At 39.2% G+C, this 17,301-nt stretch overlaps 1 protein-coding gene across 1 annotated transcript; it reads left to right on the forward strand.

Moving 5' to 3' along the window:
• On the forward strand, positions 1–14,807 carry nr2f6b (nuclear receptor subfamily 2, group F, member 6b). Its single transcript, XM_008406544.2, has 5 exons — positions 1–1,723; positions 3,481–3,575; positions 6,938–7,272; positions 8,144–8,390; positions 11,587–14,807. Exons 1-5 carry the CDS (start codon positions 1,455–1,457, stop codon positions 11,859–11,861), a joined length of 1,221 nt encoding a protein of 406 aa, XP_008404766.1. The 5' UTR covers positions 1–1,454; the 3' UTR covers positions 11,862–14,807.
• The last annotated feature ends 2,494 nt before the right edge of the window (positions 14,808–17,301 follow it).

Below are 17,301 nucleotides of genomic sequence, written 5' to 3' on the forward strand. Positions count from 1 at the left end.
TCTTTCTCAATGTGTGTGTGGGTTTGGCCGCAGCCCACTCGGTGCTCTTTGACTTCGCTGGCCTTATAAGGCATCCAGAGCCATGGCAACTGCAGGGCTTGAATAGCAGTGTCAAATCCCTCAGCACACAGACACACGCTCACTCTCCCTAAAGGAGGGAGCGAAGCGGAGGAAGAGGAGGCTATCTCTGCCGTGGCTCGAACAGAAAAGGAGCGCTCTGTGTTTTCGCTAATTTATTCCTGCCAAAGCCGGCTGGAAAAACCGGGGAAAAGGACGATCAGAGAGGAGCGCAGCAGTAAAACCCTGAGTCTGTGACAGCTGAAGCGGGGACGTTCTGGCCTCTGGATGTTACTGCAGGATGGACAAGCTCTGAGAAAACAAGACAACAGAGACATGACTTTGGGAAAGGGGAGCAGACTGTGACGGAGGAGATTTCTCAACTCAGCCTTTGTTTTGGCTTGTTTTTTCTCTGACATTTGATCCTCTGACCCCATTGGCTTTGAAGGAGCAGAAGAAAACAGAGTTTCGTCATAGAGGGCAGAGCAGGAGGACGTCTTTGGTGAACTTTGCTACTCCAGAAACCAGCTGAGTCAGAAGAATTAGATAGTTTCCAAAAACAGAAAAGCAAAAGAATAAAACACTTTTATTTCTTTTAGCCATCTGTGTGCATTTCTGAAAAAGCCTCAACAAGTTAAGCGTGCGTCTGGACTGGATGAGCTCAGATCAGAAGATAGCACCTCAGCACGGCAGGAACTGGTTGGACGAGTTTATAAGTTAGAGGAAAGGGCAGGGCAGTTTAACCCTGCCTGAAGGAGAACTGACTGGGTTTTATTTTTCTATCACCTGCTGGACGCTTTGAGGGAAAGTGCTCTCCTGAAAGAGAAGAGAGGAGGCAGATTTTTTCCAGTATCTGCGACCCTTTTCATCATGCTCAATCATAGGTGAGGTACTTTCTTCGTCCTTTCACAGCCGGGGTCGGAGAAAGCGGGTGAGAGGGAAGGAGAAAGAGTCAAAGAGTAATTTATTGTTTCCTGTGAAAAGAGCAGGGCTGCACCCTTTACTCCTGCCTGAACTCTGAACCACTTAATGCGCGTCTGAAGTTTCTCTCTGAGCTCAAGAGCCATTGATCAGAGGTCAGGGCTGAACAAGAGGCGAGAGAGGGAGCGAGCCGAGGGATTAAAGAAGGAAGAGGAAAAATATCGCAGAGGAAGGACCTCCGGGTCAGGACTGCCAGACGGCGAAGGGGATAAAGGTCAACGCAGGCGAATCGGGACAACTTCGTCTCCTGTTTTCAGATCTTCCAGGACGAAGTTGCTCAAATCCAAACCAGGCGTCGCAACCTCGGAGTCTGAAACCAGTTCTTCAAACTTTGAAAGGGGGGCAACGTGAAACCCGGCTGAGACGGCGAAGGGTCCGTGTATGATCCTCTCACGGGGCGGCGCGTCTTTGAGAATATGGCCATGGTGAGCGGGGGATGGGGCAACCCCAACGGGGACACCAACGGGCTGGGAGACAAGGCGTACCTGAGGAGGGAGGAGGACAACGACTCGCCGCAGGCCGGCAGCAGCGACGTGGACGTGGGCGACGAGGACAAGACCTGCGTGGTGGACTGCGTGGTGTGCGGGGACAAGTCCAGCGGGAAGCACTACGGCGTGTTCACCTGCGAGGGCTGCAAGAGCTTCTTCAAGAGGAGCATCAGGAGGAACCTGAACTACTCCTGCAGGTAGGAGCTGCTGGGAAATCCACCGTTCAATAGCACCAAATCGGTTAATCACGATTAATCGGGATTAATCTAAACTGATTTAGCAATCGATTAATCGTTAACTGGAGTATAAAGACTGTAAAAAAGGCCGCTTGCTGAAAGAACAACACCCTCAGAGCAGTAATTATGTAATTTAGATATTTTATATTTAAGATAATAAAAAAAACATTTGTCTGTAAATTTACGCCACAATCTGACAAAGTATTTTTGACTAGTTTCCGGAGCAGATATCTTAATACACTTGTTGAAATAAGACAAAAGTAACTTTTCAGCAACATATAAGAGCTTGTTTTAAGTCAATAATTAGTAAATATTGATTAGAAAAACTGCTAGTTCTACTGGTAAATTGCATGTTCAGAACTCCTCAAGCAACTTTTAGCCTCACCCAGGTCAAATTAAGAGAGGGTATTATTGTACCATGTATTATGATAAATTTCTTATAACCCCCTCAGATTTGTTAATTTTGTTAGGATTGTTAATTTTACTCTTTTTTCCCCACTTTGTTCAATTAATGTATAAATAAATATCAATAAATGTGAAAATATGTGAGCAGTTTAGTGATACAAAGCAAACGTATTTACATGATTGGTGACTTAAAGAAGCATATTATAAATGTTAACGTTTCTCAAGAGCAGTGTTTGTGTTTGTGGAGCTATAATTGGTATGCCATGCAGTCACAACCAAACAGATACCGAGAAAAGAAATGTAAAAAGCTCTTATTGTCACTTTAATTGTTATCACAATAGTGTTAACTTTAAGTTCATATCGCCAGCCCTTGTTTAAAATTCTGTAAAAAAAAAAAAAAGACAAAAACAACATTCTGTTAAGCAACTTTTACTATCAAATTAATAATCAGTTAATGCAAAAATGATCAATTTATCTAGAAACAATCAAGCATACACTAAATTTTAGGCACTAAAATGTTTATATTCTTATTTAAACAAGGAATTGGTTTGTTTATTTTGTATTTTTAATATTGTATAAAATTAGCCACCAACTAAATCAATCATCAGTTCCAGCCCAAATTCATTCTAATAAAAAAAAAATGTGATTCTGTTAAAACTTCAACTCAACACTTTCTTTGAAGAAGTAAATCTCTTAAACTTACTTTGATTTGGTGTTTTTCTCCCCCCCTTAAATACACATAAACCAGAAAAGTAAACAAGACTTCTTATGATCTTATCTGTAACGTAGTCAGGAGAAAACAATATCTTTAAATCTGAGCTTCATCCCACAAACAGCCTTGAGACAAGGCAACAAAAGGAGCACAAATGAAGCCCTGAAGGTTTGTCATGTGAGGATGGATCGCCTCAGAAGGTCAACATTCCCATTATTCTTCACCGCAGCTACATCAGCGCTGCAGCCCAGCCCTCTGCTCTCACCAACTCCTCTCCCAGCTGCCAAGTTCAGTTGTTTATTCCTCTGAAAAAAAAATGCATTAACTCCAAATGGGCTTTTTTTCTTCTTCTTCTTCTTGCATCTGGGCTTGAAAAGGGCTCCCTGTAAAACGTTGGCAGAGCTCAACCTGCTGTAAAAAGCAACACGAGGGTGTGTAACGCTGATGATTTACAAAGGTCACAGTCTGTGTAGCTCTGCAGCCAGTCCATGTAGTTCACTCACAGCAGCAGGGGGTAGGCTTATGTTTCAAGCTGTGTTTCCTCACTATGTCATGAAAAAAAGATGAATGTATTTAAGTTTTTTTTGTTCCTCGTGTGCAGATCGAACAGAGAATGCCAAATTGACCAGCATCACCGTAACCAGTGCCAATACTGCCGTCTGAAGAAGTGTTTCCGCGTCGGGATGCGCAAAGAAGGTATGAAAGCTTCTCACACCGCGGCATAAAGCTGGTTTCTCCTCCAGACGCACATAAAATATTCACACACCTTCGGTTTTTACACATTTTGTCACATTGCAACAAACTTCAATGTGTTTGAAACCTGAAACCTGTTGGAATTTTGTTCTAAAGGCTTTGTTGAAGAAATACAAGTTTGAATTTTCTCTTAACCTCAAACTTTCTCTGAACAATTCTCTGTTGTTTGTCTTTAATTTGGTGGAAATCATTCAGTAAAATAATTTAATTTAAAGAAAGAAAAACATACAAAGGTGCATTTATATATGTGTGCATAACAGATATTTATATTTTAAGAAGCAAACAGCAGCAGTAGTGATGGCTACGGAGTCTAACAGCTGCTGGGAGGAAGGATCTGCGATAACGCTGCTTTGTGCATCCAGGATGCATCAGTCTGTCTCTGCAGCTCTTCAGCTTCACTAACGGGGTGGGAAACATTTAAATGACGACAATTCAAATGTTTTTAACAGCCGAGTTGTTTTTAGATTGTGTTTAATATACAGTTTAAAGTTCAGAGAAACTTACAATTGATTTAAATTCAAGTAAGGTCAGACTAATGCTAGTAACTTAGACAGAATGCTGTTCTAGTCCTGTTGCAATAAGCAATAAATCAGTTAATCACATAATAAATTAAGAGAAGCGCAATAATTTCCATTTCAATAATTTATTGTTTTCTCTGTTTCTACTGAAAACTGGATGATAAACGTTTTCAGTCTGGTGTTTTGGTCTCAGCTATCATTTGAAGGACAAATTTGTTTCCAGAGACTTCACATTTCGTTTGTCGTTTCTACCATTTTGTTTATTTGTGTTGGACATTTAAAGTGTCTTCCAGTTCCATTATAATTTAAAGTTGATCTATCTTTGAGAATGTGTTCTTGCATTTTTGTGCCATTACTATGATATTATTTGAAAATGGTCTCAAAACACCAATATTATCATTTATCGCAATAACTCCTGGGACAATTTATGTCCCAGTAAAATCACGCCGCGCCCGGCCGTGTGACCTGAGGACAGTATTTATACTGTCAACCTGAGCATGTTTTCACGCTGCAGCTGGATCCCCTGCAGCACCGCTGCTGCACTGCTGCTGCACCGCTGCTGCAGGGGATCCAGCTGCATTTAATCCTCAGAGGAGTAAAAAACAAAAAAGTTAATGATTGCACTGAATGTATTCGTCTTTACGAGCTGTGTGTCACACTGTTCCCACAGATTTATCCCACATAACGAGCTATTAACACCTAAGAATGAGGCATGTGATCACAAAAAACTGTGATTTATATATTAGAAACTGCGTCACACAAAGTCAGTTTCTGAAACTCCAGCTGGACCTGGAATTTATGTGCTTTTATTGTAATCTCAGTCCAGTTTGTGGTGCTCTGCCACACACAGCCCACAGTGCGTGGCAGCGCGCCACAGTTATTAATGAACTGGAGCCGTGACGCAGGTCCAACTGTTTCCACATTACCTGGAAGCGCCCGCTTCACCTATGACCCAGTCAGCTGACCGCTTTCTGGAAGATTCTTCCATCGGAGCTGCGGTTCAAAGGAGAGACGAGAGGAGAAACCTGCAGCAGAGGAATCTCTCTCTGCTGCTACATGACTGCAACTCTGTCATGTTTGTCTACCCTGTATCAGTGCAGTTTGTTGTCATCTCCACTAGTAGAAAAAAAAAAATTAACATTGCACAAATTATTATTTAGATTTTAAGGAAAATTTTTAAATCAATTAAATGCATTTCTTTTTGTTTCAATATCAACCAGATTGGTTTTTTAATAGTGTTGAACTTCGTCACATTTTGTGACTTTACAGCCGTAACTTCAACGAAGTTTATCTATTAATATAGACATCAAAAGGTGTGATTTTTTTTTTATTGTCTTTTTTTAAACCAGAAATTTGTTTGGTTCAATCTATGCTGCAAATCTGAGGTTTGTTTCCAGCAGCTTTTCAAATCTACAGTCTGAAATTCAATCATATTATTCTTCAAAGAGAAGTTCAAATTCACTCAGACCATCTGGACAGCATACGTCTTAAACTCTCTATTCGGTTTAGGCTAAGACTTGGACTAGGCCATTCTTACCGTATGAATGCACATCAATGAAGGTGATTCATCACCTAAAGTTGCTGTTTGTCACCGATTGAATCTAAAAAAAAAAAAACAATCAGAGAAAATAGTTGTTACAGTCAATCTACAAAACAAAAAAATTCAAATCAAGTAAAAATAATTCAAAACCGTTGTACAAAGCAAGAGGTTTATACATCGAATATTCAGCTTATTTGCGCCGCCAACCCTTACAAGTTTGCTACCAATAAACAATTTCCACTCTTCATAGCTTTAGTATAACAAATCTTTACAATATTTTACAATATTTACAGAGAGAATTTATAGATGCAGAAAAATTTGGGCTCTTCTGTTTACGCTTTTGCCTCAACGACCTGATAATAATGGAGGATAATTGAACAATACTGCATAATGTGTTCAAGGCTTTCATACCATTTCACAATTGTGCAACACATTGTGTTGTTTTGTCACATAAAATATCAAAAAACAGACAGTGAAAAGAGAAAAGGCAGCAGAGGTCAGTAAAGCAAGTATGACAGAGTTTTATGTCCAGGCTAAGAAATGTTCATTTTTTTCAAATACAATAATAATACTACTAAAACCCAGTAGTATAAGCAGAGTAATTTAAATATTGGCAGAGTAGACACGTAATATTGCCGGAAGAAAGTATGTRATGTGACCCGCTCAGCAAGACTGGTTCTTTCTAAAAGTTGTTTTAAAAATCGTTTCAAAGTCCTGGGGCTGAAAATTTGCTTCTGATGTGCTAAAACATTTAGTACTTACTCATTTGTTAAACCAGAACCAACTATAACCTTACAAGACCCTCAGTATTCTGCAATTTAGTACAGTATGGTGAAAACTGAAGAAGCTGATAAGTAACCAATGCTTATAGTTGTAAATATTTTTTACAATTTTAAGTCTAAAAATGCACATCCAGTGAATCATTTGCACATTTTCCAACTGAGTAGTCTTGATTAAATGTTAGTGATTCACTCAATAAACTGATTTTGGTAATTATCTTGAGGCTTAGAACAATAAAACAGCTGTTTTGATAATAATGCTAGAGCCAGTGGTTTGATCAATAAATGATTCAATATGAACAGATTTGCAATAGTATTTAAATTCTGGGGAGGGAAGGGCAATGAGAGGAGGGGCGTGAAAAAAATATGATCCCTCAGGGGGAGGGATGCCAGAAAATAATTGAGAAACACTGGCAATAATTTATTTTTTTATTAACATTTCAGTTCTTTTGTTCTGCTCCCCTGCAGCTGTCCAGCGGGGTCGAATCCCTCCGTCTCACTCAGGTATCAGTCCGAACTCCCTGTCTGGAGGACCTGGGGGTCCGGGCCCGGGTCACATCGGGGCGGACTACTTCAACGGCCAGCCGGTGTCGGAGCTCATCTCCCAGCTGCTTCGGGCCGAGCCGTACAGCAACAGCCGCTACGGCACCCCCTACGCTCAGACGCAGATACAGGCGTCGGCGAGCGGCGCGTCCGTCATGGGCATCGACAGCATCTGTGAGCTGGCTGCCCGCCTCCTCTTCAGCACCATCGAGTGGGCCAGAAACATCCCGTACTTTCCAGAACTCCCCGTCTCAGAGCAGGTCAGTCCGACATTTGAAACCTATCAGGTTAAATTCACGTTTGGTCATCTTTATCTGAACTGTTTCTGAAAACAACCCAAGTGCTTAAAATGAACCGATCACAAACCTCCGCAAATCAGCAGGCATTACCTAGCAACCACAGAGAAACCCTGCCGTCACCTAGCAATCTCAGCAAAAAGCAAAAACACAAGTGTTTTGTTGTTGACTTGCCATCCAGAAACCACTTGCTGCATTCATGTTGGTTGTGCAGGAGGCGCCACTTCTGCCTTTCAAAGATGTATGGCTGTATAATTGCTCATCTGTTTTCAGCCGTTTTCCCTTGCGAGTGTAAACGTTGAGTTGGTGGGAGAGGCCAGCAGCTTGTTTGGATTCAGAAGGGGTGGTGTTATGTTAAAAAGACATTTTTGAGCTTTTTTCATCATGCTTTTATTGCTATTCCATCATCATAAACAAACCTGGAGTGTGGCTTTGATTCTTTCATGCATGTTTGAGAAATCCTTTCATCTCCATGGCAACCATTCAGCTGTGCTAAACAACTTCAGAGCTGCAGCAAGTTTCCAAGCTTCCTCCTCACAGATTAGCTCTTTCCCGTGAATCTCTCACTCTGCTCCTTCAAACTAGCCAACAGCAATTAGCAAACATCTGCTGAGCTCATCATAGGAACTACTTCTCAGTGCAAGGGTTTTATTTTCAAGGGTTCCGGCAAAGGGTAGAGTGCCTTCTCCAGATTCATTTAATAAAATAAAATGTTAAGGTCTAAAAATCTGATGTCATTTCTTCAGTTCAAATGAATAAAATACGTGAATAAGGCAAAATTGTTGTCTGGCCCTGCAGTTTTTCCCTGTTTAACTCTGTGCATGTCGGCCTGCAGGTGGCGCTGCTGAGGCTGAGCTGGAGCGAGCTGTTCATCCTGAACGCGGCGCAGTCCGCCCTGCCGCTGCACATGGCGCCCCTGCTGGCCGCCGCCGGCTTCCACTCGTCCCCCATGTCCGCGGAGCGCGTGGTGTCCTTCATGGACCAGGTCCGGGTGTTCCAGGACCAGGTGGACAAGCTGAACCGGTTGCAGGTGGACTCCGCCGAGTACAGCTGCCTCAAAGCCATCGCCCTCTTCTCTCCCGGTACGTCCGAACGCTGACTGTGACTATCTGCGCTGCGATCTGACTCCAGGCTCCTTCAGGGGAAACCAAAACAAATCAGCCCATTTGATGTTTCGGCCGGGTTCAGATGTCACGGAAACAAAACACCGCCAGCTGCAGGGAGGCTGTTGGTTTGGGTTTGACCTTTGACCTTACTGAATACGGGGAAACAATGGAAAAACTCCTTTAAAGCAGTAGTCTGACGTGTGTGTCAACAAGCTATTAGGTAGATGAGGATCAACAAAAACACGTCGTTTAGTCGCCACAGAGGCTGAAATCAGAAGAAAACTTTTACCACTTTAAATATGTAAAATACATTTTAATACATATTTACTGTTTAAAAGTAAAAATGCTCCAAGAAAGCAACTGATCTTCAGCTTGTTTAGAAAAATCAGTCAGAAAAGTCAAAAAAGTTTTTATCAAGCATTAAATAAGAGCGAGAAAGAGACAAAACTGACCCAAATTTCTTCTCTAAATATTTCAACCAGAGCTGCTAAATTAAACATTTCAGACCAAGTCACTACTTTGAGTTATGAAGCTTCACAACTCTTTAAGGCTGTTTGAGTATTTATATTCAAATAATAAAGTACAATATTAAATGCTAAAGTTATGCTTAGAAATGCTGAATGTCGGCAGTAACTTAGTCTGAAAATGTTTGATTTACATGAAATAAACAGTTTTGGCTCAAAATCTGGTAAGAAACTGGTCAGTTTTTTGCCCCTAATAAATTAAATGTAGTGATTTATAAAGAGTTTACAGATCAATTAGTAACAACGATAAACTATGAACTCCATTTGTAAGGGGAGCTTTGTAGTAAAGTTGTACCAAAAGAATCAAAGTTATCCGTTCTCCATTTTAGTTAATTGTTTAAAACAAAAAATGCAAGAAACAAATAAAAAGAGCAAATTATATTTTCTACATGTGAAGTTTTATTCAAGCTGTGAGCTACGAAAGACTTACAGATTAAAAATGTTTTATTAATTTATTTTCTGTATAGATGTAAGTTTTGCCACAGTTGTACTTTATAGGTGAGTTGTAGTAGTATTTTCTGATTTTTACAAATGTAATCAAAACTAAATCATTTGAAAACTATGAAGTTTAAATTTTTTGTGGGGGAACAACATGGAGTTAAGGAGCATATTAAAACGAGCATCATCAGCTCAGACCTTATTATGTGTAGAAATATCTACTGTATCTGATTTGCATTAGGAAAGTAATGGATACGGTATGAAAACGGTGAGAGAGAGCAAGATTTTGAGAAGATAACAGTAAGGAGTATTTAATTATATAAGCAGTATTTAAATGCTTATACACTTTGAGTCAAACTTACTGCAGTAATTGCTAATAAAAAATATTAAAACCATTTAAAATGAGCAAACTGCATTTCCTTCTGAATACATTAAATATGTTGTATGAAAAATCAGTGAGCTGTGAAGAGTTCACACAGGAAATCTGTTTTATAGAAACTGCTCTCTCACATATGAAGCAAAAAGTCAAATATTTTCCTGATATAAAAATGTAATAAAAGCTCAAAACAAGGTTAGAGAAAGATGCTGATGCTTTTCTTTTGCATTTTTATAAAATGGGAGAAATTAAAGTCAAGAGGTGTGAAGCTTTTCAAAACCAGAAATCAGTTGACGGTTTTTTACCTTGAAATGAACGACATTGTTTTAATCATTATTGTGGCTGATGGATGAGTTTGGTCAGTTTGTTAAACTCTACAAGCTTCTGCAGGGGATTAGAAAATATTCCTCTAACAGACATAAAAGTGCCGTTATTTCCTCTTGAGACGTAAAACATTATTTTAGATGTGCAAACATATTCAGTTATTGCTTTTCTTCATTAGATACTGCTTATCTGAAGGTCTTTATTTTGACTTTAGCTGCTTCTTTATTCATTTACATCCCAGTAAGTGATTCTCTTCAGGTGAAAGTATTTAGTTTCCAAGCTGCTGAACTCTGACCTTTGAATCACTCAGGCTTTAAAATGCACTTTAGCTTAAAAAAGAACCAGTTGCATCGAGATAACAAACGTAGACAGGAGCATTTTGTTCCCAGCAGGCTGTTGGAGAAATTAGTTGTTTAATCTGCGATGAAGAAACCATTTTATGTGAAGAAGATTGTTTTATTTCAGCATCAACTAAGTAATATCTGGGATCTCTAAGGTTCTGTGTTTACATTTTTTCAGAGAAATTATTTTCAGATTTTGTTCATCATGGCTGCATGATGTCAGGAAGACATGAAATAGAAGTAATAAAGTAGAATATTGTAAATTGATGGCTATTATCAACCAATATTTTCCTCACACTCCTAGAATTTGCCCTGAAAACTAGTTTAGAGGAAGTTAAGTTTGCTAGCAAAAATGCTAAAGCGCTAGATGAAAAATTAGCTCCACTGTTAGCGCGTTAGAAGAAGCGCTAACATAGTAGACAAACAGTCTGCTATGTTAGTAGACTGTTTGTCTACTAAAATAGTAGACAAACAGTCTGCTATGTTAGTAGACAAACAGACTGCTATGTTAGTAGACTGTTTGTCTACTAACGTAGCAGACAAACATAGCAGACAAATAGTAGTTTAATATTGATGAAAAAGTTCTGGTTCCACTGGCAGATTATTTCATTTATAACAAAACATTTCTCTCATGTTATAAGTGAAATAATCTGCTAGTGGAACCAGAACTTTTTCATCAATATTAAGGATTTATTGACATAAAATACCTCCTGTATGTTGTACAGCTCTGAATTCATTGAGAGACCACTTGATATAATCAGTTTCTCTGATTTTACTTTTTATAGGTTTATGTTTGAGTAAACTTAACATTGTTCTTTTATTCTATGAACTACTGACAACATGTCTCCGCAATTCCAAACAAATATTTAGTATTTATTTGCAGAAAATAAGAAATGGTCAAAATAATGAAAAAGATTCAGTGATCTCAGACCTCAAATAATGCAAAGAAAACTATTTCATATTCATTTAGAAACAACAACACTAATGTTTTAACTCAGGAAGAGTTCAGAAATCAACATTTGGTGGAAAAACCAGGAGGTTTTGGCTCTTAGTTTTTTCTAGAGCTGTATGTTAGTTTTGTCTTATTTCACTTGTAATAAGACATTTTAACTAAACTCTAGAAATACTTGGTATTTAGAGGGTTTCTGTTTCCTGTTTCCTGTTTCCAGACGCGTGCGGCCTGTCCGACCCGGCCCATGTGGAGTCGCTGCAGGAGAAGGCGCAGGTCGCCCTGACCGAGTACGAGCGGCTGACGTACCCCAGCCAGCCGCAGCGCTTCGGACGCTTGCTGCTGCGCCTGCCGGCTCTGCGCGCCGTGCCGGCGAACCTCATCTCTCAGCTCTTCTTCATGAGGCTGGTGGGCAAGACGCCCATCGAGACGCTGATCCGAGACATGCAGCTGTCGGGGAGCTCCATCAGCTGGCCGTACGCGGCGGGACAGTGAACGACCCGCCGGGTCGGAGAGAGACGGGCTGAGGTCAGACTGTCGGGAGGCGTCGCCATGGAGGCGAGCTAGTGCTGGGCGGCGGGGCTGAAAAATTWAATCTACCATTTTTTTCATACCAGATCCGATTTCCGATTTTAATTGATTTTTTTCTTTAAACAAAAAACAAACACTTTTAAGAAGCAGCTTTTGCTTCAGTCATTCATTCTGTTGGTTGTAYGGCAGAACATTAGTGCCAGTTTATTTACAGGAAAACAGTCATAATATCAGCAGAATAAAGACGCAACTTTACTAGTAAAACTTATGAGGAAAAAAAGTTATTTTAATAATAAAGCTTGGATATTTTCTTGTGTTGTAGTTCTGATAAAACTTCATCCTCCTAATATTCTGATTTTATTCTCAGAATATCTCAGAAAAACATCTTAGCCTGACCCATATCACCGTAAAATTGACCTGAATTCATGGTCCAAACAAACAGAAGCAGTAAAACCCGTTCGTCAAACAAGATGGCGGCTCCTGGTGAGATTACATCACTCTGAACCACTTGTGTCAAACTCGAGGCGCGTGGCCAAATCCGGCCCACCAGAAGTATTTTTGTGGCCCTTTAGACTCTTAAATATAATTTTATCAGTCAAACAAAAGTCGTTTTTATCTGTATGCTGCCAAATTACATGTTCAGTATTATTTAATTTCAACTTCCAGCTTTTTATTAACAGTTTTACAGTTTGTTAATGGATTTTGTTAATGCATTCTGCCAGAACCGGCTCTTTGAGGACGTTGGTGATTTTGATACGGTCCAAAATGAAAATGAGTTGAACCAAAAGAGTGAAATGGTGAAAAACAAAAGGTTTTCCAAATATTAAATGCTTAAAAATCGCTTMATCGCCCAGCCCTACTCTGGTTTTCAGGTCCTGATCTTGTCGTTACGGCAGTGAGGAAACGGCGGCGCGTTCCTGCAGCGCTGTCAGTGGCGTTCCCTCCTCTGGCTTCGTCTCCCTCTGAGCGAACAGGGCCGCCATTAAACTGCTCTCTCACATGAGGCCATGTGCCTCCTCTACCTCCTCCCATATGACCCCCAATGTGACTCCAGCTGAACCCGGCGCTGTGTGCTCTCCTGTCTGTGTTGTCCAGTCTAAATTAAGCCATAGCAGCCAGATCAAGGCTGGGACGTAGGGATCACAAATACAGGAGATGTAAATACGAGTCAGTGCTRTGGAGAAACTATTCACCCCCTTACAGACTGTTTTGGTTTTGAAAAGCTCAATTGTTCGCTGYAAAAAAATCTAAATATAACCAAGTATCTTTGTTCTAGTTTCTAGTGCAAATCCTTAGMGCAGTTGGAATAAGACAAAAGTGACTTTTCTGCTTGATTTTAGTGAAAATKTATTAATAAAAAGTGCAAGTTCCCCTGACAGATCATTTCATTTATTAATATTGTTCCCGTGTTGTAAGTGAAATAATCCAGTGGAACCAGACCTTTGTATTAATATTCAAGAACTATTGACTTAAAACAAGCTGAAAAGTTTCTTTTAACTCTTCTAGACTGAACAGTCCGGTGACGATCCAGCCAAATTTACAGTACCGTAATTCACTTTACACTATCTGAGAAACTCCAGCGGTTTTGCAGTGTTTGCTTTCTCTAAACCTACAAAGATGTWGAACAATTAGAGCTGCTCTTAACTGAGAAACATGATGTCTGCAGCGCTTTAGATGTTGCTTTGTGACGTCCTGGAAGAGTTTTTGAAGTGCTTCTCTTTGGCCTGTCATTGCTAGGAAGGTTCACCACGGTTCCATGTTTTCTTCATTTGTGGTCAGTGTCTCATATTCTGGGTTTCTGGGGTTCAAAAGCCTCAGAAACGGCTTCGTAACTCTTTCCACRCTGACAGATGCCAGGCTTTGTTCTCATAGGTAATTTCATTAGATCGGGGCATRATGTGCAGCTTTTACACAGACATGTTCTGTTTCACTCATTTCTTGACTCTTTGGRTCTGAGCTCGGCTTTCTAGTTAAATCATGATTCAACAAGTTGCGTCAAAACTTTTCTCCATTCGCCCAGGCTGCTACAGAGTCTAAAATTAGCTTCTTATGATAATGAAGAGGAAAAAAATCAGCTGTAAGGAGGGGATTTTGTTCACAGCACTGTACATAAACAAAAAGTGTTAGCTCTACTTTTTTTTTTTTTGCAAATACCTTAGCTTTTTATTTTCTAAGACGGGGACCTGTCGTGTTTCTCCGCAATGATGCGAATGTATTAAACGTTAAAACACAGCCTGGTTGTTCAGACAGTCACATCCCTGTGGATATTTTTATTACCTCATGTTTTCTTCACCACAGACACAGATTGTGCGGTGAACTTACTGATGTGCTCATGATAAAGGGATCAACCGCGGCATCGGATTTCGCCTGAAGCATCTTTGAGGAACCTTTAAACCTCACCTGGGATGAAACAAGATGGCCGACTCAAGTGAATCTTTTTATGATGACTCTTTGCTACCTGGATGCTGTTTCCTTTGCTTTTATAAGTGTTGATTTATTTCTTCCCCGCTTTACTCCCCCTTTAAGAGATGAGTCGTCTCCAGACAATTATTATGATGATGATGATGATGATGATGATGATGATGATGATGATGATGATGATGATGAACGGTACGTTAATGTTTAGACGTGGCTTTAGGATCCAGGTACTTCATAGTTCATAAAGGCTATGAACTGCAGCTCAGTGAACAGAAACTCTATTTTTGCCAAACTAATAATTGATGAAACATGTTTTGGTGTGACTTATTTTTCCTGCTATAAGATTTTTAAAAAGGCAGTAAGAGCCGTGATCCCTGGTGCATCAGTTTGTTTATTTGTTAGTATTTTGACTTTAGTGATTTAACTGTGGCAGTAGATTTACATGTAAACGAATCATGTTTCATGCCAAAACTAAAAACTGCTAAAGAAGTTTGTCTGCCTGACTTGTCATTTGTTGGTAAATAGATGTAGTATGTTTCTATGATTCATAAGCTGTGGACTTTAACACTATTTATCTACGAGTTATTTCAAATATTTCTTCTATCTTCTACCTCCTGAGCCTCCGTTCTTTCTTTTTTCAAGAGGAATGAACCTCTGTGTCGCCCCAGAAAAACAAAATGTTACCGAATGTGAATGAAAAGTTTCCAGACGTGCCACTTAATTTAKAAWATTTGAGTCAATTTTAAAGAAAATGGTTCAATTTTATTTATTTGACAGTAAGTGTTGGAGGTGCTAATAAATTCAGCACAAATGATTGTGATGAAAACAATTATTTCATAATATGGGATCTTCTACCACTGAATTAAACCCTTCAAATTAAAGGTTAGATTAACTAAAAGTTTTACATTACTGCAGTGTCAAGCTTCTCTCTTGTTGAGAGAGAAGATTTAATAAAAGCTATAGCTTTTATTGGCTATAAAACAGGAACAGATACATTTACAAAGTGGGAAAAGAGGGAAACTTGTAAGGTTTGTGTAGTATGGTGGTTGCAGCATCATGCTGTGGGGCAGTTTTGCTACAACAGGAAATGGTGCACTTCATAAAATAGATGGCGGCTTGAGGAAAGAACATTATGTGGAAATATTGAAGCAACATTTAAAGCGTAGACACAGATTGTTCTTCCAAATAAATAAAAATTAAATAAATTAAATTCTGAGATAAATTGTCAAAATTGCTTATTTCGAGTTTTATATTTATGTTTCTGGGTGAATTTTGTTATTTTTGTGCATTAGTGTTGCTTAAAACCGTCTCACTGAGCCACAACTCCAGGAAATAAATGTAAACTTCTGTTTTTAATGACATAATAACTCTCTTAATGTGGCATTTAGCAAATAGAAATAATTTTGTTAATTCTAACTGACCTAAAACAAAAGACATTTGATCTAGTTTAACTTCAGACAGGGAGGGAAAATAAATTATAATAATGTAAATTAGTTAAAATAAATTACATGTAATTTTTATTCACTGCATGTAAACTTCTGGTTTTAATTGTGCATTTATTTATGAAACAAACTAATATGATAAAATAAAAAGTTGCACTTACATCAAAGATTAATGCCTCCAAGTACTCCTCATCAGTCAGCTTTATCTCAAATCATCCATTTTGACACCAAAGAAAGAAAATCTGCAGTTTTTATCAGAGATTGACACAAACGTATGAGAATAGGACAGATTATGGCATCAGATTAACATTTTTTACGAAGTTAAACTGGACATTGGTTGAAATCCTGCGCGGTTTGTGTGCAGCAGTTAGAAGTGACGTAAATAACTGGGATCATTTCACTGGTTTACCACTAGAGGGCAGCAGCAGTCAGAATTAGACTCACCGGTCTTGTTCGCTGGATCGCTGTAGATCCAGTCATCCTGCGCCCCCTGCTGGACGTTCACTGTACAGGCAGAGCGGCCGGTTTCACCGAACCAACAGAGAGCAGCAGAGAAACAACTCACGTTGTTGAGAATTAGATGTTTATTAGGTGCTAAATTAACACTTTGTAGACAACATAATTTATGTAGGTGTACAGTTAAAAAAAAAGAAGTATTTTATGACGGCAACAATGAAAATAAATGTCTTACAAAAATAAATGGCTCAAAAACAGTTTTTTAAAAAGAATAAAAATCTTCATAAAAATGAAAATGCAAAACAAATTAAAGGCAATTTTAAAATCTACAGCAGATTTTCTTTTTTTTTTTTTTGCATTTGGCAGAAAAATTAAAATATTACAGCAGATTGAAATGAATAACAGTGGAGTGTTCATGATAGAGAACATAAAACCAGTTTGATTCATTTTACTAACCAGATTTTAAATGACACTGATTAAAGTCTTCAGTACATAATAATAATAATAATGCTCTACAATCTGACATAGACATAATTTCTGTTTGTTCTTGATATGTAGTATGAAATGAATTCCTTTAAAGTATGTACAGTACAACACAGTATATCACAATGGTCGTTTTATCCACTTTTTGGTTTCATCACAGTTATGAGTCAATAAAAAAACAAAAACAGTACAACGTTCCCACAGGTTGGCAGTTCTCTGATGGTTAAGGTGGCTGCAAATACTGACACTTACGTGAAAAAAGCTCAAGTGAAGCACATCTGCAACAAAGACTACACCAAAGATTAACAGAGCTGCACATTTCCTGCCAAACAATCCCTGTTTGCAGTTCAACCTCTGCCTGCGTCCGCAGGTTGTTGTTACCTCAACTGACTGAAGATCGGTTTCAAACGCCTGCTCTCTCCTCTGCTCTATCAGGAGAGGCCACCACTGTCAACACCGCCTTCATTTTGCTCCAATAAACAGACGAATGACGGTTAGTGATGAGAAAATGAAAGTAAACACAACTCTTAATCATTATTTTCCCGGGTAAGCTCACTGTGCTTTGTACTGAGTGCAGTGTGAGTCTGGGTGTGTGCGTGTGCGTG

The sequence above is a fragment of the Poecilia reticulata genome, linkage group LG4 (assembly GCF_000633615.1).
Source record: "Poecilia reticulata strain Guanapo linkage group LG4, Guppy_female_1.0+MT, whole genome shotgun sequence".
NCBI classification, from domain to species: domain Eukaryota; kingdom Metazoa; phylum Chordata; class Actinopteri; order Cyprinodontiformes; family Poeciliidae; genus Poecilia; species Poecilia reticulata.

Coding starts and splice junctions, on each gene's coding strand:
- nr2f6b (XM_008406544.2), top strand. CDS start 1,455: ATGGCCATGGTGAGCGGGGGATGGGGCAACCCCAACGGGGACACCAAC. Junction 1,724..3,480: donor AACCTGAACTACTCCTGCAG/GTAGGAGCTGCT, acceptor CCTCGTGTGCAG/ATCGAACAGAGAATGCCAAA. Junction 8,391..11,586: donor CATCGCCCTCTTCTCTCCCG/GTACGTCCGAAC, acceptor TCCTGTTTCCAG/ACGCGTGCGGCCTGTCCGAC.